This window comes from Ptychodera flava, chromosome 9 (assembly GCF_041260155.1).
Source record: "Ptychodera flava strain L36383 chromosome 9, AS_Pfla_20210202, whole genome shotgun sequence".
Lineage (NCBI taxonomy): Eukaryota > Metazoa > Hemichordata > Enteropneusta > Ptychoderidae > Ptychodera > Ptychodera flava.
The window spans coordinates 42527384-42550869 of NC_091936.1; the positions used below are offsets into that span (position 1 = coordinate 42527384).

The 23486-nt window shown below is 35.0% G+C and overlaps 1 protein-coding gene across 1 annotated transcript in view; it reads right to left on the reverse strand.

Annotated features, from left to right (window-relative positions):
* Positions 1-344: 344 nt before the first annotated feature.
* Positions 345-23486, reverse strand: part of LOC139141076 (TBC1 domain family member 2B-like) — a 59222-nt gene continuing 36080 nt past the window's right edge. The window contains exons 18-30 of the mRNA XM_070710649.1: positions 16639-16741; positions 14658-14769; positions 14119-14205; positions 13756-13820; positions 12753-12828; positions 11615-11710; positions 10366-10431; positions 10068-10126; positions 9476-9619; positions 8753-8819; positions 5788-5967; positions 4484-4561; positions 345-2278 (exon numbers count right to left, since the gene is read on the reverse strand). Of these exons, the coding sequence (XP_070566750.1) occupies positions 2186-2278; positions 4484-4561; positions 5788-5967; positions 8753-8819; positions 9476-9619; positions 10068-10126; positions 10366-10431; positions 11615-11710; positions 12753-12828; positions 13756-13820; positions 14119-14205; positions 14658-14769; positions 16639-16741 (1226 nt within the window). The 3' untranslated portion in view covers positions 345-2185. The remainder of the gene's footprint in view (positions 2279-4483; positions 4562-5787; positions 5968-8752; positions 8820-9475; positions 9620-10067; positions 10127-10365; positions 10432-11614; positions 11711-12752; positions 12829-13755; positions 13821-14118; positions 14206-14657; positions 14770-16638; positions 16742-23486) is intronic.

Sequence of the window (23486 nt, forward strand, 5' to 3'; positions counted from 1 at the left end):
AAAATGATTTTGTCAAGTAAAGTGTTTATCCCAGAGAGTGGTAAAGTAAACAGTGCTTCTGAATAACATGGTGCAAGGTCATAATCAACATCGTATTACTAAAACTAAGATGTTGAAAATTATTCCAATGAAGGGACTGAGTAACAAAAACAAATTGTTCTCTGAAAGAGAAGGAATGTTGTTTGTTGATCGAAGATGATACACTGTCTGTTTGTTGATTAAAGATTATAATCTCTCTCATGGAAAATACTATCTAATGGCAAGACATTCTTGAAGATGTGCACAAATTATAATGGGTTGATTTTCTTGTCTGGAAACATCACATGAGGGGATCATCATAACAATATTACTACTATTACTTTTCCTTGGTATATTACAGAAAGCATCTGAATATAACAGATATTAAAGTTTATAAGTCACAATCAATTTGCACATTTGGGAATATAGTTGGTAACATCCACCAGTGTTCACCAGTGTTCTATGGAATGCAGTGACAACATCTGCTTTATCCACTTGTTCATTCCACTGCTTATCGTACAATTTTCCCATTTGATGAAGGGAAAAGCAAGTAGTCTTGTGGAAAGACAGGAAGTACCATGTAAATACCACAAGTGCCCTAACAGCTGATAGAGCTCCGCTTTTTATGTACAGAATAACTATTTGTGAGACGTGTTGATGAAGGTGGATATCTTTGATAGCTCATTTCAGGATGGCCCGACCAACAATTACAAAAACAGCTGAAAAAATACAAAAATTGTGGATTTCATTATTTCACATATATCATATCAAGACAACACCTAGGAACCTGTATGGCAAATGTCAAAGCTATCAGGTGAGCACTTTTGAGGAACAAATTTTTTTGACCAAAAAAAATTTGCCCACAAAATTGTAGATTTCATAATAATTTGAATATATAACATTTTGATCATCCCTACCCCCCAGTATGAACCTGTATACCAAATATCAAAGCTATTGGACAAGCAGTTTTGGTTTAAAAAAATTGAACAAAAATGACAAAAATTGCTTTTTGCTTTAAAAATACAAATTTGCATATTTCTGCAAATTTGAAAAATCTGAAAAAGGGCATCCCCAGGGACCTATATTCCAACTATCAAAGCTGCCTGACTAGCACTTTTGAAGAAGATATTTAAAGATTTTTTGACCTCAAATGACAAATATTGTTTTAAAAATACAAATTTGCTTATTTCATCACACTTTGAACAAATCTGATTAAGATCATCCCTGGAGACCTGTACTCCAAATATTAAAGGAATCAGACTGGCCGTTTTTTGAAGAAACTTGTAATGAAAAAAGTTGACGGATGCCGGACAATACCACACATCCACCTATTAGACAAGCTCTGCATCGCTGACAGAACTAAAAATTCAGAACTAAAAATGGAAGTGCCATTCACATAGTAAACATCTAATCAATGTTGCTGACCGTTTTCTCAGTGAGATTAGAATATCCCAATGGAAACTTAGAGAGTTTTCTCAGCTTAAACATTTTATTTCATTCTGGCAACGACCATGTGAACATATTTTCTATAACTTTCTATGAATTGTTAAAAGTAAATATCATTTTTCCTAAAGTAAATTCATTTTTTCACTCCATCTGAAGAGTGACTGTCCTTGAAAATTATAAAAGAAAGAATGTTGCCTTTTATCACTGTACATGTTAAAAGATGTAAGCAAATTGCTACAGACAGTATCCATACTCATCTACTGCATGTTTGAACAGACAAAATACAGAAACACATCTGTAAAATGATTACTGTACTTGTCTATTTAGTTCAACTGTCAAATACATATGGTTGTCAGTGTTCTCCACAGCTTGCTAAAACAGGGTGATGATATACAAAACAATACATAATTTGTACACTCTTCTGTTATGAAAATGTATTCTTTTGTATGGTTATTAACATTTTAATACATTGCTCGAAAAAACCTACAGTTGCCCCCCCCCCTCCCCCATGGGGAACCATGGTTGTCGTTCTAGACATGTACAAATAAACCACTGATGAAATAAGAAATAAGGACTTCATATTGGTTTTGGAAGAGAGTGTTACACACAGATGATATTGACAGTCCATGTAGAATCACGTCACTGATGAACTACACAGTTCATGTAGAATCACGTCACTGATGAACTACAGTTCATGTAGAATCACGTCACTGATGAACTATTAATTGTCTTCATCACTGAAGATATCTTCATCTCTGTCTGTTCTTTGACTTACAAATTCTTCCCTTATACTGTTAAGCTCAGCCAACTCAGCCTGCAGTAGTGGGAAAAGTTTCCAGATTTCAACAAAATTCATTGTAAATTTTCATTTTCAAATGATATAACATTCAGTTGATTTCACTCAGCCTTGCTGATACAGTGGTCTGGTGTACGTACATAGTGTGCATGCAGCCCAACACAAATTACAGCAAGCTGCACAAAACAGATGCCATCTCAAGTACTTATGCCCTCAATTGGGTAAACTTTAGCTTTAATAAAACTGGGCACTCTGTGTTACATGAGAACAAAGTTTCAAATAAATGACCAATAATATACTGAGACAGCACCACTTTTTGATATTACACTTCGTTTGTGTTAGATATAAACATCCTGGATTTCATGTATACAATATGTGTATACCTGACACTGTAATGGTGAAGTTGAGTGAAATCTGCTGTAGATATAAACACTCTGGGTATTATGTACACAATGTACATGTAGTATGTATACAAGACACTGTATTGGTGAGGTTAAGTGAAATCAGCTGTTGTCTGGAAAATATGTCGCTGGCTTTTGCCCCTTGCACTAAATGCCCACCATATAATTGAATTTACCATAAATGCCTTGACCCTTTACTGTTTCAGAGAGAATGCCTGGTGTCTTTGGGATGAAAAGCAGTGCAACTCATGGAGAATTTTTTAGACTTGCATATTTTTACAGGACTTTTCTTGTACGTTGATTGGGTGTACTTATTTTGGAGCCCCTGGATTACATGAAGTTTTCATCTTCATGTTCTGTGAAAATCTAAAATTTGCCCATCGATAAACAGATTTCACAGAGTATCATTCCGAATTTCATGTACTGTACTGGTATTGTCTGTAAAGTTTAGATAATTTGCTTCTAATACCAACTTTTACATTGAAACCCTTGCTGTTTATTCTTGAGTTTGAAAAGGTAGGTTTAAAGGTTTGTTCAGGGAAAAATTAGGGAGCAATCATTATTTACAGCCTTGGGAGGTCGGAGGAATCTGAGGGGGTCACTCAAAAAACTGAAAACTTAAAGGGGGGCGTTGGTTAAAATGTGAAAAGAAAGAAGAAGGGTTAATCAATTTTTAGTGCAAAATAAATTGAAACACCTCTCAGATTGCACCATTCAACACATCAATGTCTCAAATTTTCTATGCAAGAGGCCGGACACCCCTCTCTCATGCGCTCCCCATGAGGTATTCTAACTGTTTTACCAGTAAAAGACAAATCAAAAACACACGTCAGATTGCACCAGACTGCACCATTGCATCAATTTCTCAAAATTTTCCATGCAAGATAGGGGACAGCCACTTCTGACACTTCCCCTAAACCTCTCGCGTGTTTTCCCCCTGTACTTTCAAATTCTGCCCTGTCAGATATCCCGGTGAAAACCCTGTCATGATACCTATCCAAGTAAAACAATACTATATGGTTGGATACTGGTTATAGCGTAAGCTTTTATATCTGTATTTTGTTGTCACTTTGTTTCATTTTGTTGGTTTCATCTTTTTCAACCGTCATGAGATAACCGATAATAATCTTGAGTCTTTTAAACGCGGTTTGAAAACCTATCTTTTTAATCTGTATCATCAGTGATTTGTTCATGCTTTGCAGTACATTTTCTTCACCGCAGGTCTGCTCGTGTGGTGCGTTTTTTCCCTGACACTTGTATTTTGTAAAATCGCTTATTCTTTTGTGTGTTCTGTACAGCGCACTGTGACGTATGTGTAGTGCGTTTTTTTTTTCAAGAATTTTTAATAATAATAATAATAATAATAATCTAGCAGGGTACGCCAGGAGTTGAAAGGTCTTCACTATTGCTGTATTTATGTCGGTTTTACGAATACATCTATTGGTATTAACTTTTCTAAGTGGTGGGGTTAAAATTTCTGAGTTAGGGGGTTACTCAAATCATGGTTGGCAAGGGGGATTTACTCAAAATTTCAGAGTTTCGGATGAAATTCCTCCTGACCACCCCACCCCCCAGCCGTAAATAATGATGGTTCCCTTAAGCAAAGCTTTAAAACATTCTTGCTTGGAGGTGAATGTTTCCTGAATCAGAGGCAATTGAAAATTGTTACGTGCTTGATGGAAAGTTGGTTTTACCAGATTTGTCCAACCATAGACCAAAAAATAAGATTACACAAAAATAATGGGTCAGGCGTATACTTTCCATGCATAAAATAGTTCTGGCAACCATGAATATACCATATCATGGCACCTTGGAAATATACCTTAACTTGCTGAAGATGGTAAGCTCTTCTGTTGTTGATTGGTTTCCTTGGAAATGGATTCAAATCATGGAATGCAATCTGTAAACGGTATGAAAGGAACATTTCATTATATTAGAATGTCTTTGCCTAAAACATTCACTGACATTTCAGGGCTCGAAATTAACTTTTTCCCTGGTAGTCCACTTGGGCTACCATTTTCTAAAGTTGGTAACCCAGTGACAAAGGCTGGTAGCCCATGCATTTTTAGTTCAGGGATATCCTGTTTCGTTAACCAGACAAGAAAACGCTATTTTCCAAGATTCTGCACATGAAGTGAATTTTCTAGTCATTTGATGTGAATATTGCACACCTTTAATACCTTAGGAAACAGGTATAATGGACGTTATGCAAATTTTGATAATCATCATGACAACGACACGACCTTCTCAGCACTGAGACATACTGTAGCCGGGTTAAAAATAGACCATGGGCTTTCTGTAGGGACCAAGAATAATTTCTATGTAATTGTGATTGATACATTATGATGAAAATGCGACCATTACGAAAATACATTTTCATTGTCTATCATTTCCTGTGCCTATCATTCAAGTACAGCAGTTCAGATATAGAAATTTTGTTGCAAAGTTCCACCGCACGGTCGTCTTTGTTATTTGCATTACCAAGTCATAGTCTGGCCTTTCTATGTCTAGCTGGGTTTGACTGCATCTAGCTGGTCCCAAAGTGACAGGCTGGACATGGTCATGCCAAGTACATGTACTGACTGAATTTCAGGTCCCAAGCTTTGGTAGTCCGTGTGGGCTACCATTTTATGAATTTTGGTAGCCCCAGAGAAAAGTTGGTAGTCAGTGGACGCGGGGCTACCACTGATTTCGAGCCCTGCATTTTTCAATTACAATATGATATTTCCACATAATATTATGCACTGAATACGATACCATTCACTCTGAGAGACCAATGAAGCTAATGCTGTTAAAGAAACACAGCTCACATCTCAAATTCTTGGGTTAAATGAAAATCATTCTATTGTGATCAAGTCAGTGAGAACACGTAATGTTTGCATATAATTCATGTTTCAGAGGGGAACACCCTTTGTTATAACATTTGTCATGTTTTGTTTTTTTTGCCAAGGACATTTTCAGATCTTCCAGTTGCACTCGAAAACAATAAAACATATGCAAACCAGAGTAAAACAAAATACTTATACATGGATATTCTCAAGTTACGATGACATTAAAAGGGAAGCTTATGTTAATAACTGTTGCACGGAGTCATTAAACCAAATGCAGAGTTTGTGTTTAACCTACTTGTGCTATTTTTCTAACATCAGTCATCTTCATAGACATGTGTCTGAGGTAGTTGAATATGGCCATGTAGTCTGACAACTTCAAGATCTCTTCCTCACAGTACTTGAAGAAAGCCATGGAAAATCTGAACAGAACTTTGTTGCCCTCGTACAAAAGACTATCCCATATTCTCAACATGGTCTGGTTGTAAAAGAGTGAAAGATGATTTACATTGTGAAAATTTTAATGATCCTAATGTGATGGGAACGATAAACTTTCAAACACCAGATATGAACTGAAAATGCTCACGTGTTTCATACAGTTATGTGTAAATTTGAACCTTTGCCACATGTTTGCAACTTCATTGAAAGTATTATGATCAACATAATGAACAATAATCACCGCCGATTAATTCTCAAAGGTCATGAAGTATACAAATATGTAATTAGCTGAAATAAAAATATTAAAGTTCTTTGACTGCTGTCATTGTATCACCATTTTATATAGCAAGTGTAATTACCATTGGCCAAGTCCTTCAAGCCATATATGCCGAGCTGTGAAAGCTCATTAGATATGCAAATTGTAAATTAGCTGACATGAAAATGTGAAATGACTTTCAATATTGTTTTAACCAGGTATAATCATCAATGTTGTCATGTTTTGCCAACTTTGATCAAGTAAATCCCAGTATATATCCCTAATAAGCAAAGTTCATTAAATATGTAAATTAGGAATTGACTTAAGTAAAAATGCTTAATGATTGTCAATAATGTTGTATCATGGTATCTGCAATATATGTAACAAGTTTTGTCAACTTTGGTCAAGTCAATTCAGATATATATCTCTAATTAGGAAAGTTCATTAAACATGCAAATTAGGAATTGGCTGAAGAGAAAATGCTTAATGACTTTCAATAATATTGTATTACAGTGTCTGAAATGTACATAGCAAGTTACATCAATTTTGATCGTGTCAATTCAGATGATATCCCTAAGTATGAAAATTCATTTAATATGCAAATTAGGAATTGGCTGAAGTAAAATGTCTTTTGACTTTCAATAATGTTATATCACAGTATCTTTGATGTATATAGCAAGTTTCAATGACTAAAATCAAGTTAAATTGTGTTGCTAAGTTATCCCTATATACCAAAAATCAGACCTCTAGCTCTATTGGTTGGCTCAGAATTAGATATGTGCATAATTAATTAGGTACAGGATGTGATGTCATAAGGTCTCCCATCATACCAAATATGAAGGGTGTAGCACTTGTGGTTACTTAGTTATGGTCATATATGTATATTTGAGGTTAAAGGTCATCAGGGTCACATGACATTTTGTCCAAAAATTGTATTGCTAAGTTATCCCTATATACCAAAAATCAGACCTCTAGCTCTATTGGCTGGCTCAGAATTAGATATGCGCATAATCAATGAGGTACAGTATGTGATGTCATAAGGTCTCCCATCATACCAAATATGAAGGGTGTAGCACTTGTGGTTACTTAGTTATGGCCATATATGCATATTTGAGGTCAAAGGTCATCAAGGTCACATGACATTTTGTCAAAAAAATTGTATTGCTAAGTCATCCCTATATACCAAAAATCAGACCTCTAGCTCTATTGGCTGGCTCAGAATTAGATATGTGCATAATTAATTAGGTACAGGATGTGATGTCATAAGGTCTCCCATCATACCAAATATGAAGGGTGTAGCACTTGTGGTTACTTAGTTATGGACATATACTCATATTTAAGGTCAAAGGTCATCGAGATCACATGACATTTTGTCAAAAAATTTGTATTGCTAAGTTGTCCCTATATACCAAAAATCAGACCTCTAGCTCTATTGGCTAGCTCAGAATTAGAAATGCACATAATAAATGAGTTGCAGGAAGATGCCAAGGTCAAAGGTCAAGTGGAATCCCCAAAATTGTGGAGAGCAATTTGGTCCCCTACTGGCCATTGTCCAATAGAAGCTGGCTGTCTTGGACTTTAACATACGCCAGAATAAGCCATTGCCATAGCTTAGCTGCATAGGTATAGGGGAGTCAAAGGTCATAGAAAAATCAGAAAATAATATTTTAAAAATCTTCAAAATTGGCAAGACCTGTGACTTTGATATTTGGCATGAAGGAGCAAGGCTATAAGGTCTAACCAGGGTTAGGTTGGTAGCGGGTCGAGTTGACTGGGGTCGAGTTGGTTAGGGGTCGAGATGTCCAGAAACCATGGTCATCATGCTTCCCATAAACTACCATGTATCACAAAAATTAAAACTGTGATAACTTCATTAATATGCAAGCCACGCCCACCAAAACCTTTTCAGTTCTAGCCATTTGAATTCTGAAGATGTCTACTGAATTTGACTGAAATATGTTCAGCCGTTTTTGAGATAATGGGGATACAGACACACGGACACACACACAGACACACAGACAGACATGGCTAAACCATATGCTCACGTGTGTGAACACGTGAGCAAAAAACAGTTTCTATGGCAATCCAATCAGCAACAATATGCTGGTGCCAAAATACAAATAAAACAAACAAGTATCACATATGAAGAAGATACTGACTTAGGCGTTGCTAGAAACCAGTTTGTTGCAGCATTTAGCACATAATAAGAAGTAATACCAATGCATCTTCAAAGGTTTTCCGTTCAAATTTGAAAAATCCACAAAACTGACCAATGAGACAACACAATATATCAAACACAGAATAACCTACGCATTGCTGCTTGCTTGCTTGTCAATTATCTGTGAAAATTATTTCTCATTATTCATGAACATTGAAGTGCTTACTTGGGAGTCTCATGATTCAATCAAATTTTAAAACAATAACAATTCAAATGAAGAACGTACGGAGATTTCTTCTGGTCCAAACTCTTGAACCAACTGGTTAAAATAAGCACGTTTAGGGGAAGGTTATCACCCAGGTCCGTAATTGCAATGTCCTATTGTAAAAAATCAGAGATGCAAAACCTTACCTCAATTGGGACAGTTTCACAGAAGACAGTCAGAAACCAATTGAAAGTTATAAGGGATAGATCAACACTGTAATTGACAAGAAAAAAGATAGACAGTTGCTTTGATGAAAGACACTTTGAGTATGTAAGATATCACTCTATTATATTCCAGATTAGTTTTATTAATAACAGTCAAGACATCTACCTTCAAAATGAATATTTGTTACATTCTTCTCTTAGCATTTCATCAAAAACAGACACCAGGCTGTAGAGTCAGATTTTGCCAGACTGACATGTAGTAAGATTGTTAATGTATAAATAGGAAGAATAAGCTTAAAGGACAGATATTCAGACTCTCAAATATTTGTGATGCTTTGCTTGCTAAGTTCCAAACATTTGTAAATATTAAGTACTTTCTTCTCTAGTACAAAATCTTCTAGGTTGACCGCTAGTTATCCTGCATTTGAAAAGTTAACTTATATCCTTGAGGAAAGCAAAGTTTGAACAAAAGTGTAATAAGTCTTTTGGTTCCATGACTGCAGAAGGCAATTTATCATCACAAAGTTTTGTGGATATTTCTAGTATTTCAAACTTGACAACACTGGTTTTGAAATTACTTTAAAATATTGTTACATTATATATGATGACAAATGTCCAACATTTACGAGCATGTGAAGTCATGTATTCATGTTTATCTTGCATTAATTATGCACACACCTACAGAACAAAAGATTTGAATCTTACTTGTAGTGATCAAGATGTGCACTGAGTCTAGGCGCTTTGTCTGCAAGGATATCTTTGAAAACTCTCTGATCAGTCTGTGATCCAATCAGTGTTTTGCTGTAATAGTCTTTTGGCATGATGTGTTCCACTATTGCTACCAGACACCTGCAATTATCAGACTGGCATACAGGTTTCCTGGGATTCATATCATAATTCGTGACTGCATACATGCAGTAAGACATTTTAACAGAATTTCGTTGATACCACTTGAAAATCATTGAAAAATCAGCCTGAGTGTCCACAGACAAATATACACACTTATAATAGCATATATTCCAATTTTATCGCATCAAAGTAATACAAACCTAACAGATAAAAATGTCATATTCTCTTTCATAGTCAAGGACATACATCAGGTCACTATGCAAATTTTGGGGAAAGAAAACAGATAACATGTACATGTACCTCCAATTCTTCAATTTTAAAATTCAAAACTGCCACCATTCTGAACAGTAACTATTCATAAAAAGTGTATGCTGCCTGAGACAAGAATACATGTAAGTATGCAGATTTCCACAGTATCAGTAATGACAAGGTTTTGCTGACAACTTACCAGAATGCATCCTCTTCTGACAAGAATAATAGTGCAATAGCTGCCACTCTGTTCAAACCCTGATAACAAAAGATGTATTCAATTTTTCACTTGACTCTCAAATTCTTTTTGTAACTTTTCGGTAGTTTAGGGTGATGGAAATGCAACTAAGCTGGAATATTTGAGTGGTCTCCAAGAATAAATGTTTATATGAAACAAATCCATATGGTACCATGCATGAACTGTGTACAACAATGAACATTAAAAGTTTGTGATAGAACAATAAATAAATGAACTGCAACAATATATGTTACCTCACCTGGCAATAGCCAATATCAGGATTATGACAACTGTATGCCAACAAAACTCTGCGTAACTTCGGAATCTAAAAATGTGAGTAACAATAAAGACTGATTTGTATAAAAATATACAGTAATTTGTGTTACATTATTAGTGAACATTTGTGATAATACAAACTGTACTACAAACACCATGACATTGTTGTCTAGTTTCTGTGATATTTAATTTCAAAGACAAACGTATTTGTATTGTTTTATTCATTATATTTATTTTTTTATTTATTCAAAAAGATTTCTTACAGGAAAACTCTCTCTTCAATCTGTTTTCTAGACTCTCGCCTGTCGCTTGTACCGCTTGGTCTCGCGTATTGGCGTAGCTTCCCATATTTGCTGGTACAAGCGACTGTTACGCCTCACGCAATCCCCCTTGCTATTACATATTCATGAAGTATCGCATCATAGTAATGGGTGGGGCAACAATACCATATTTGGATAGTGGAAGTTCATCCTTCAGGTCATACATTCATGTGGACTGTAAGCTGAGGTTTCAAGTTTCTGCCATGATCGGAAAAGATTTAGAACTTACTGAATAAAATGAATCAATTTTCAAACTTTTAAAACTTATTTTGAGCATAGTAGTCAAAAAAATGGGCTTCGGCCGTCCCTGCATTCCGTCTAAGTGTTGTTGGGCCACGGACCGTCGACTGTCTCAGTCCACAGCGTATGTGCTCAGCCATACGGATAAAGTGAAGTGCTGTGGGCACAGGGAGACTGCCATTGTTTGTAACATCTTGTCGCGATCGTCGTGTTTTATTGCTCTTGCCCGTCATATACATGTATCCAGGGATACTGTGCCTGAAAACCTAACCCAACAAGTTTCTATGCCAGTAAAACAACTTTTTGATTCCATGAGCCCCACTAGCTGGGCCCTTCCTTTACCGTGCACAGCCGCTCTGTGTTTTCATGTCAACATCGCTGTCAATCGATGTCTGGGAAGCGCGTACAATCCAGGAATAGCACTGCAGTTTAAGCCCACCCCTTTCCATGTCACTTGTTGTGACGTCACCGTCGCCTTTTTCATACGGTTCTGTGAGGGCGCATACAAGGTATAACAGTCCTCGTGCCTTCGGCACTCAACCTTGCGCCTTCGGCGCTCGATCACCTACGTTGAATTGCTACCGCACTTAATAAAGTGACTCCGGTCAAAAGAAGGCACGAGGGACTGTCGACAGTCTACCTGTTTTTAAGAATTGAAATTGCTGTACTTACGCCATCAGAGTCCATATTTTCATAATGCATGTTATTGGGAAGTGTTCTCAGCAAATCTAGCTCAATCTGTTTGGCAGATGGATGCAGCTTGAAAAGCTAAATAAACAAACACAGAAAATCAGGGTAAATAGATTTTATTGCCAACCCTGTGGTTAAAGTTCAATCAATGTCTCTCCATGGACTTCTTTATAAAGTGTGAGAGGTTTATCTACCTCAATACTGCATGAAAACCTTATTGTGCTAAAAGTATGTAAGTTTATCTACATTCAGACACATTTTAGATTTCTGAAAGCTTTTTTCAAACCAGCATATACTATTTGCATGAATGATTAAAACTGCAACTGTTTATTAACGTTGAGTGTCTTGCATATTGAATAAATTAAAACAGCAATAATTCATATTGTTGATTTAGTCTTTGAACTTTGACCCCCTGGTGGCCTGTGACATCATGCTGAGATTTTCATTTTCAATTGCAAATTTAGTGAGCTATGCAGTGCCATTCTGAGATACTGAGATATACCGGTATAGCAATCAAGCAAAGTTCATACAGGGGCAATGGACTCACACTTGGGTTTCAAATTATGAAAGGGTCAGTATCTGAACTTTCAATGATTTTTTCCTTGTGTTAGTTTTCAATGTCAACTACAATGTCTTGTTCTACTCCCCAAAGCATGTTGGGATACAAAGTATTCAGCTTGTCAACCCAACCTGTAATGTGTAGACTGCTCTATTTTTATTGACAAGTGAATTCTAGTCTGGACTAGACTTAAAATGTAAACAATAACATTGCATCCTACACTATAGAGTTGGCAAGTTGAATAGTGGGCTTTTGAGAGTAGCACAAGAAGTTAAAATTGTAATAAAAAACAAAAAGGGTAAAATAATATCTCCATCAGCATTTATTGTACTTGGGAGACAACGCTAATCAAAGTTAAGGCTGCTGTACTGTAATCAGATGATATTGAATTCATCAATGTTGATGATTGTCAACGGGAATTTCAATGCTCTTCAACCAAAGATGATCACTAATTTCAGGTTGGAAATATTCATTCAGGATACTGTCATTGAGTCCAGAGCCATCTTGCTGTGGGACATACAAGGCTGGCTGACTGTGGTTAGACGGTGAATAAATACCCACCTTAGATTCAGCTAGTTGCTGATAATAACCAGGTCCTTTGTCGTCTTTCACACTCTGAATTAAATGATAAATGCACCTACAATGGAGATAAAATGAGACAAAATGTCAGCCATTTTTCAAAATTTTACATACAGTAAGGAGTCAGGCATACTTTATATCACAATCCGATGATGGACTGTCTTCAGTCTTTAGTAAAAGATATGCAAATTGTGTTGATTTAACAATTCTGACATTGTATCAGCACTGTCACTGATGTACAGAGAATTATACCTGTAATTTTCAAATACAAAACCTGTCATACCGTAGTTGTCGATCAACCTGACCTCTGTGACTTATGAATTCATTAACGATTCATGAAATTTGAGCACTAGTTACAGTAGCACAATGAAATTGATAGAAAAATTCAAAATAACATAATTCATAGTTATGGAAATACGCAATACCCACAGCCTGCTGTGAACGTGAATTACAATGCCATACCCATCAGAAGATGGTCCCTGCCATATCACAAGATGAAAGCGCCAAGCTTTGCACTTTTTCCCATGATTCAAAAACATTAAGTTGATGAAGCCCTAAACTGTAACTTCGGCCACTACTTTTAGCCTTATTTGTAAAAAATTGTAAAAAATTTAGTAAGGGCTTTTCCAGAGTACGCGACCACAAAGCTAGCACATATGTAAAACCCAGCCCTGGTGAATTTCCACTTTAACATGTGGACATATTTTGTCGCAAATGTGGCTGCTGTTGCAACTTGTTGTCTGAGCCGCTAATATGTCTTTCTAGTGTATAGTCACATTGGCAGTCACCTATAAAGTTGTATTGTTATCGTTCTGGCATACACAATTTCCAAAATTGCTGACAAACATTTTCTTTTCCATATCAATGAAAGAACACTGACATCATTTGCAAACATCAATATTGAAAAACAATTGACAAACATTCCCTACACAGCACAGAGATTGTATGTGAGAAGACTATAGAGAAACACATGTACAATACTGACCCCTTCCATATCTGTTCCCTGTACTCATTTGGTATTCCCGCTCTGATCAGTGCCTTCAATTCCGGCTGTGGGCAGGATTTTGAAAATCTTCGTATTAAAATGAAATTTTTTGTAACATAATACAAGTATTCTTGATTTCATTTGATTCAAAAGTCAAACATCAAAAAATTTTGAAGAAAATGTATGAACAAGTACTACATACTTTGCAAAACTGAAAACATGTCATTTGACAGACTCTTTTGTGTAGACTGGTTTAATTGTGTTGTTATCAAGCCCTAATTTATAGTATGCTACTACATATTGTAAAGCTCTGGCCACAAAGAATTAGGCTTGAGATGAAACAAATGAAATAAGGGCACCTACCGATCTTGTAAATGGTCTTTTCTGCTGTGCTACGATGTAGTTTTCCCATTTAACCCCGGTGGACATCTCGAGGTCAACCACCTTTGTCTACAATATAAATTTCACATCAAATATTGGAGTATGCTGGAATGCATGTACAAGTGGTTTTGCCATATAAGGACACTTAACCCTTAGAGTTTTGTAATTTTTCCCCAAAAAAATTTGATGCAACATTTTACCAATTTTTATGAATTTTTCTGCACTTTTTAAAAATGATTTTGGACCAAATGGACATCACAATTAATTGGCTACAGTTTTATATCAAAATTGTGGCAAAAATCTGACAAGGGTGTGTGTGTATATATATATATATATATATATATATATATATATATATATATATATATATATATATATATATATATATATATATATATATATATATATATATATATATACACACACACAAACACAATGACATGTTCTAGTATCACGCATGGCAAGTTTTTAATTGTTACTTGTATAACTGTTGATGGAGATGTACGATTTTTAAAACTCACTGAAATTTCCTCTGATCTCCTTTGTAGATCTGTTGCCCTGGAAACAAGAGCATCTTCATCAATGCCCTCCAGTTTTCTACTGAAACCATACTGATCGTAGTCATCATCTTGACTGAAAAAGACAAAAGGTTCACAGATCTTATTTTGGCATTTAAAAACTCTAACAGGAGTAACTCCAGTTCCACATCTTCCACATCTGTGGCTTTCAGATTCTTGTGCCGGCATGGATGTTGACGTTGTATTTGCTATTGTATGAGCCCATACCGTATGTGGTGAAATACAGTGCAAAGAGACACAATCTCCAATAAAGTGCTTGTACTTTCCGTTAAACGACACCATCTACATGTATGGAACTGCAAATCAAAAACATAGGGCCATTGTCCCTGAAGCTACTATAGACATGGATACAAAATTAAGTATTTCCTGACTGTATGAAATTATCTCACTAAGGTCATCCTAGGGACATGTAAACCAAATATTAAAGCTGTCTGACCAGCAGTTTTGAAAAAACAAGCGGCTCAACAGTTGACAGAGCTCTGCTGTGTTATGTAGAGGATAACCTTTTGTGACACATGTATTGATGAAGAAGGTGGATATCTTTGATAGCTCATTTCAGGATGGCCTGACCAAAAATGGAAAAAATTCCGTAAAAATACAGATTGCATATTTCATAAGACTACATTAGTCTATAATAGCAAATAAACGAGAGTTAATTACATTCTAATTAAAGTAAACAAGACTTGCTTAAATCAAGATTTACGTCATAAAAAAACAGCATATCTGTCAGGTTATAAAGAATCTTGAGCTGATTATCTTTTAATATCAGTATTTTCATCCTATTAACCAAGCACATTTTAACTTTCAAATTAACATTGTAAGTAAGTTCTGTCGAATAAGTTGAGACTGTACGTACTCAGAGAAAGCACACTAAAAAGACAAATGTTTGAAACTTAAGAAGTTCAAGGTCATCAAAAGCATTATAAGGAATCATGTTACACTTTCATTGCACTGTTTACACAGATTGCACAACTGCTATAAATAGCACATGAGGAATCTTACAGCCCAGCTTTACCATAAAAACCTATCACTTTGACCACTCTTTAATTGACCACTCTATTTTTTCCTCAAAAAGTAATCTTATTTTATCCTTACCAAGTCAACCATAAATGGAAATTAGAACTTTCTCTATCTCTATTTATTTGACCACCCTATCATGACAAACTATTATGAGCAATTTCTTTAGGATAACATAAATGGTGGTTCAGAATATATCAAAGTTGGGATTCAGGAAAGTTGCCTTTACATGTTTTAATCCTCAATTCACTATGAACTGTCAAAAAAAGTTGAACTTTCTGATAATTCCACACTATAATTATTTTGGCTTTGATGATTTCCTAATTAATTCAGTTATTTAAAATCATGTTCATTATTTTTTTCTGGGTGAATTGATAGGGTTAATACAGTACAAGAATTACATACAATGTAAGTCAAACTTTGACCAAAAATGACAAAAAAATTCCTTAAAAATACACATTTGCATATTTCATCAAAATTTGAACAAATCTAAGTTGGGTTATCCCTAGGGACCTGTATACCAAATAACAAAGCTGTCTGACCAGCGGTTATGAAGAAGAAGATTTTTTACCAAAAACACCTTTTTTGGCATTTATTTGCCTATTTTCAACAATATCAAAAAATTAAAAAAAATAGTTTCTCAAAATCATATTTTTCATCTACACAACAAATATCAAATCAGTAAGTACTGCGGTTCTCAAGATATTTGAGTGGACGGACGCCTCACAAACGGACATACATACATACATACATACATACATACATACATACATACATACAGACTGACGACGGACGCCGGACGGATACCCATCCCAATAGCTTCTATAGACTATAGTCTATAGTAGCTAAAAAACATTATAAAATATTCTGGAAAAGATTGAATATGAAGGTGTGGTAGCCACTTTACCTGAAGCGGCCGGGTGGTCTCTGGACTGTCTCTGTAACATCAGTTTCCAGTGCTTCCTGCAACAACCGTGACACCATGTCATCATTGGGACCAGACATTCCCTCTGAAATAAGATTTTCAAAAATAAGTTACCATGTTTTCATTGCGCACATTTTCTAACAGAAATTGCTATGCTTTTTGTTGATATTCAGGCATCAAAAAATCTTTCTATGTAAGGATTATGCCATTATAAGTCTACAATACAGTTTCCTTTGTGAGTTATATTTTCACAAGTACAAGTACATGTATGATTGATAACGTTACATTCATAAAATTTCCACCTGAAAAAGCTCCTTTAACTGTCCTTTAAATTTTACAATTTCTGTTTTACAAAAACCTCAGGGAATTAAATAGGACCCGCAGAGTATGGTACATCTGACTGAAATAATGCAGCATCTACATCATAGACATGCCTCAACATTGTTTTGATTCCTTTCCTTTTCTTTGAAAAACAAGCGACCTAGCGGCCGATATAGCTCCACTGTGTTTATGTAGAGAATAACTATTTTTGACACATGTTGAAGAAGAAGGTGGAAAATCTTTGATAGCTCAATGCAGTGGCCAGAGAAAAGTGGCTAAAATAAGCTGCAAAAATACACATTGAAGATTTGATCATACTTTGAATATATCACATTGGATCATCCCTAAGAACATGTCAACCAAAGCTGTCTGATGAGTAGATTTGTGAGAATAAAATTTTCTGACCAAAAATGGCAACGATTGCCCCCAAAAATAAAAATTGCAGATTTCATCACAATTACAAAAGATCAAATTTAGTTCAACTATAGAAACCTGTATACCAAATTTCAAAGCTGTTAGACCAGTACTTTTTGAGAAACACATTTTTTGACCAAAAATGGGAAAAATTACCCCAAAAATTCAAAATTACAGATTTCACCATTATTTCAATAAATATCATTTAGTTCATCTATAGAAACCTGTATACCAAATTTCAAAGCTATCAGATGAGAAGTTTTGGAAATACACATTTTTTGACAAAAAATGGCAAAAATTGCCCCAAAATACAAAATTACAGATTTCATCAGAAATTCAATATATATTACTTAGCTCATCTGTAGAAACCTGTATACCAAATTTCAAAGCTATCAGATGAGAAGTTTTGGAAATACACATTTTTTGACCAAAAATGGCAAAAATTGCCCCAAAATACAAAATTACAGATTTCATCAGAAATTCAATATATATTACTTAGTTCATCTATAGAAACCTGTATACCAAATTTCAAAGCTATCAGACCAGTACTTTTTGATAAACACATTTTTTGACCAAAAATGGAAAAAATTGCCCCGAAAATACAAAATTGCAGATTTCATCATAATTTCAACAAATATCATTTAGTTCATCTGTAGGAACCTGTATACCAAGTTTCAAAGCTATCAGATGAGTAGTTTTGGAAATACACATTTTTTGACCAAAAATGGCAAAAATTGCCCCAAAACACAAAATTACAGATTTCATCAGAAATTCAATATATATTACTTAGTTCATTTATAGAAACCTGTATACAAAATTTCAAAACAATCAGACCAGTACTTTTTGAGAAATACATTTTTTGACCAAAAATGGCAAAAATTGCCTTAAAAATGCAAATTTACATATTTCTGCACAATTTGAACAAATCTGAAATAGATCATCCCTAGGGACATATGTACCAAATATCAAAGCTATCTGACAGGTAGTTTTAAAAAAGAAGATTTTTAAACATTTTTTTTACCAAAAATGACAAAAATTGCCTTAAAAATACAAATATGTAAATTTCACCATGATTTGAACAAATCTGACTGAAGTCACCCTAAGTAAACTGCATATCAAATTTCAAAGCAATCGGACAAGCGGTTTGAGAGAAGAAGATTTTTTTACCAAAAACACCAAAAATAGTGACAACATCACTGTTCGCTCCCATATAGTTATCAAAACAAGTCAACAATTGTATGAAACATGGACATACATATAAAGACAGACTGACATACACAGACTGGCACAGAGTGATGACATTGACCCCAAGTGTGCCTTGGCCCATGGAGAGTGATAAAGATATAACAAACAGCTAAATGTAATGATAAAATAGTTAAGTATAGGCCTATACAGGCACTGAGAGTGAATATGTTACAGCAATTTGATTAGTTTCTTTTCCTTTTCTACTTCTGTGATAATCTTTAAGACAATCAATCTGCAAGGCAGTATAAGTATTGACAAATATTACAAGCACACAGTAAAGTGTTCTTGATTTTTCATTTACAATATTTGACATAGACTGAAATACATAACATGCAACCAATGTTTACACTTTGCCCATACACCAGATACATGGAGAAATTTCAACATACAATCATCAACTCAGAAACTCTACAGGGAAAAGTAAACATTGTTTTCTTCCAGAACAGCTGGTGCATCCACATCTGGAACAACTTACAAACTTAACCAATTACACAAGGATGATGACACAAGAGATAAAGTTAAACTGTGGTGAACTTGACTATTCCTTTCAAATCCTAACCTAACTTGACATCTTAAACTAAAATACACTGCATGGTTAATTGCGCACAAAAATACATCGGGGTGGACCATTTGATAAGGGATGGTGTCCGGAAGATCGATGAGGTACATTATCTTTTTTATCCGATCCATTGTACATTCTTTTTTCCCCACTCTCCCACCTTTTCTTTTTGTCAAACCTTCTCTGGCTGAATTTTTTATTGGCATTTGTTTGGAATTTTTTCAAATCTGCCAGGATTTTTTACCGCATTTCAACACCAAATACAGTTTACCATATCAAATGCTTACTAAATCACCACATTATATACTCTTAGTTCCAGTAGGTACAAAATTACCAAAAAGAATCTTAAAAAATACAAATGAAAGATATCCAAGTAAAACTGACAGTTTCGCAAAGTTGCCCCAAAAATTCAAAATTCCAGATTTCAACTTAATTTCAATATATCTTATTAACAAAAACCCTAAGAACCGGTTTACTAAATATCAAAGCAATCAGACTGGTAAATTTTGAGAAACAAATTTTTTGACCAAAAATGAGAAAAATTGCCCGCCAAAATACAAAATTGCAGATTTCATCCTAATTTTGAATATATCTAATTTTAACATAAACCCTAGGAACCTGTACACTAGATATCAAAGCTACCAGATCAAAGTTTTAGGAGAAAAATTTTTTGACCAAAAAGGCAAAAATTGCCCCCAAATAAAAAAAAATTGCCAGTTTCAACATACCTTCAATACATTATCATTGAGACTAATCTTAGATACCTGTATACCAAATATCAAAGCTATCAAATCAGTAGTTTTTGGATAAAAAAAATTTTTATCAAAAATTGGGAAAATTGCCCCAAAATTACAAATATGACAATGTCAATACAATTTGTACAAGCATGACTTAGGTCATCCTGAGGAACATGAATATTGAGTTTCATAGCAATCACACAAGTGATTTCAGAGAACAAGATTTTTAACAGAAAAAATACCCAAAAAATACAAACATGCAAATTTCATCCCAATTTTTTGCACACATAATTTAGAATACCCAAAGAAATCTGCATACCAAGTTTCAACCAAATCTGACCAATGCTTACTGAGTTTTAGCCATTTGCAGAATTTTCCTTTTTTTCCCCTCATTTGCATATTTTTGGCACTGACATGTTCATTTGAACAAATTCACATCTCCATCCCTAGGTGCACCTGTACACCAAATACTAAGACAGTAGGTGCTACGGTTTAGGAGTTTTTGATGTGGACGGACATACATACATACATACATACATACATACATACATACATACATACATACAGACAACATTTTTCCACCTTATACGAATACCTCCCATTTGCATATATACATATGCATATATATGGGAGCTAAAAAATGCCCCAAAAATACAAATATGCAAATTTCACCACTTAAGTGAGGTCACCCCAAGTGAACTGCATATCAAATTTCAAAGCAATCGGACTTGCAGTTTCAGAGAAGAAGGCAATTGTTGACAGACGACGGACGACGGACGACGATGACGGACGACGACGACGGACGACGACGGAATATTAGCCTATTTGATAAGCTCCGCGTCGCTGACAGCGGAGCTAATAAAAGTCAACAATAGCCGTGAACAAGACTATTAAGAGATATACATATATTTAGACAACAAATGTGTTCACCTAAGACTTAAACACTTATTGAGTTAATTTTTCCCTTTCTCTGTGGAGGTTACACTGTATGGTAGGTACAACAAAGCATGATTTTTAAGCTGTTTGCTCTATATTAATATTGATACCACCTTTAGTAACATGTTGATATTATTAAATTGTATGCGGCACCACCTACAATACCAGAGTTCTCGCTAAACCAGCAGCCGACAAAATTAGCCACCAGGGGAGTCCTTTAACACATGACCTGCCGGCTGGTTTCACAAATGTGACGTACTATTCCGTATTTTCACAGAAGCCTTGTATAATTGGCTGTAAATGTCTGAAGTAATGGAAAAAAACGAATTGAAACTTGCCAAAACACATCCCGATAAAACCAAGATGTCGTACTTCAGTAAACAAAAGAACCTACTTATGACCTTGCCTGAATATGTGTCATGCCCAATCAGATTGAGCGTTCTTGCGTAGGCTTTCCAACAAATGGGAATTTACATACAGTACGATAAGATGTCACTAGATGTAATAATTGCAGTGATTAGCGGAAGCGCCCTCTAACATGCCTAAGGGATCATATGTGAATTTTCTCAAACTGCAGACACAACAATGGCGACGAAAGTTTGAGCGAGCGGAACTGGGAAAAAGAAATCTAATGATATTTACCACTACTTTAAGGGCCATTATTTGTAACTTTTGACCATTTTTTACCTCGGAAAATTCCATGTTGGAGGCTCATATTTGTTGCAAAATGTTGTTTTACGAAGAAACAAACATGATTAGTGATGTTATAGCCACATAAAACTGCTAATTTTTGTTCAAACGTGTTGCCCTTCCGAGCTCGTTTGTTGACGTCTGGCATGCTCAGCATGCTGGGGAGAACGCAGATATGGTGACACCGCGATCACGCGAGATGTACAAGTTCACGTTTATTACGGGATCAAAACAGCATTGCGTCGTGGATTGCCAGACATCTGGCTACGCAAGGTGCTCGTATGCTCAGACAATGGACTACGACGTAAGTACCGGGCATAAGTAATGAATATTTATTTTGAAATTGCTGTAAATGGCTCACGCAGGTGCAGAAGAATGCCTACGTTGCAATCCGCGTGTCAACAGAGTTTGTATTTCTGTCCGGACAAAAATTGAAATTTTCGTTGTAAAAACACATGTTACTTAGTTGTAGGGCACGTAATGTTTCCGAATAATATGCGATTCTCTGTTATTTGACAGGCTATTCAACATGAGCCAGTGATCATTTCAATCAAAACTAACGGAAATATTGCCAGAAGATACAGCTAATGGACCTTTTACTAAAAATACCGCAATTATACGGTGTCGCTTACATTTGATCAGAATTGGTACATACCAGTATGGGTACCAAAGATCAACAATAAATGTTGTTTCTATCTGTTCAGTGCAGGAAAATTCTACGTTGATGTTATTATGACAATGATTTCTGCACAGTACAACCAGAAACAAGCGACCTAGCGGCCGATATAGCTCCGCTGTGTTTATGTACAGAATAACTATTTTTGACACATGTTGATGAAGAAGGTGGAAATCTTTGATAACTCAATGCAGTGGCCAGAAAAAAGTGGCTAAAATAAGCTGCAAAAATACAAAATTGAAGATTTCATCATACTTTGAATATATCACATCCGATCATCCCTAAGAACATGTCAACCAAAGCTATCTGATGAGTAGTTTTTTGAGAATAAAATATTCTGACCAAAAATGGCAACAATTGCCCCCAAAAATAAAAATTGCAGATTTCATCATAATTTCAAAATATCACACTTAGTTCATATATAGAAACCTGTATACCAAATTTCAAAGCTGTTAGACCAGTACTTTTTGAGAAACGCATTTTTTGACCAAAAATGGGAAAAATTGCCCCAAAAATTCAAAATTGCAGATGTCATCATTATTTCTACAAATATCATTTAGTTCATCTATGGAAACCTGTATACCAAATTTCAAAGCTATCAGATAAGTAGTTTTGGAAATACACATTTTTTGACCAAAAATGGCAAAAATTGCCCAAAAAATACAAAATTACAGATCTCATCAGCAATTCAATATATATATATTACTAAGCTTATCTGTAGAAACCTGTATACCAAATTTCAAAGCTATCAGACCAGTACTTTTTGAGAAACACATGTTTTGACCAAAAATGGCAAAAATTGCCCCAAAATTACAAATTGCAGATTTCATCATTATTTCAATAAATATCATTTAGTTCATCTGTAGAAACCTCTATACCAAATTTCAAAGCTATCAGATGAGTAGTTTTGGAAATACACATTTTTTGACCAAAAATGGCAAAAATTGCCCCAAAAATACAAAATTACAGATTTCATCAGAAATTCAATATATATTACTTAGTTAATCTATAGAAACCTGTATACCAAATTTCAAAACTATCAGACCAGTACTTTTTGAGAAATACATTTTTTGACAAAAATGGCAAAAATTGCCTTAAAAATGCAAATTTGCATATTTCTGCACAATTTGAACAAATCTGAAATAGATCATCCCTAGGGACATATGTACCAAATATAAAGCTATCTGACCAGTAGTTTTGAAGAGAAGATTTTTAAAGATTTTTTACCAAAAATGACAAAAATTGCCTTAAA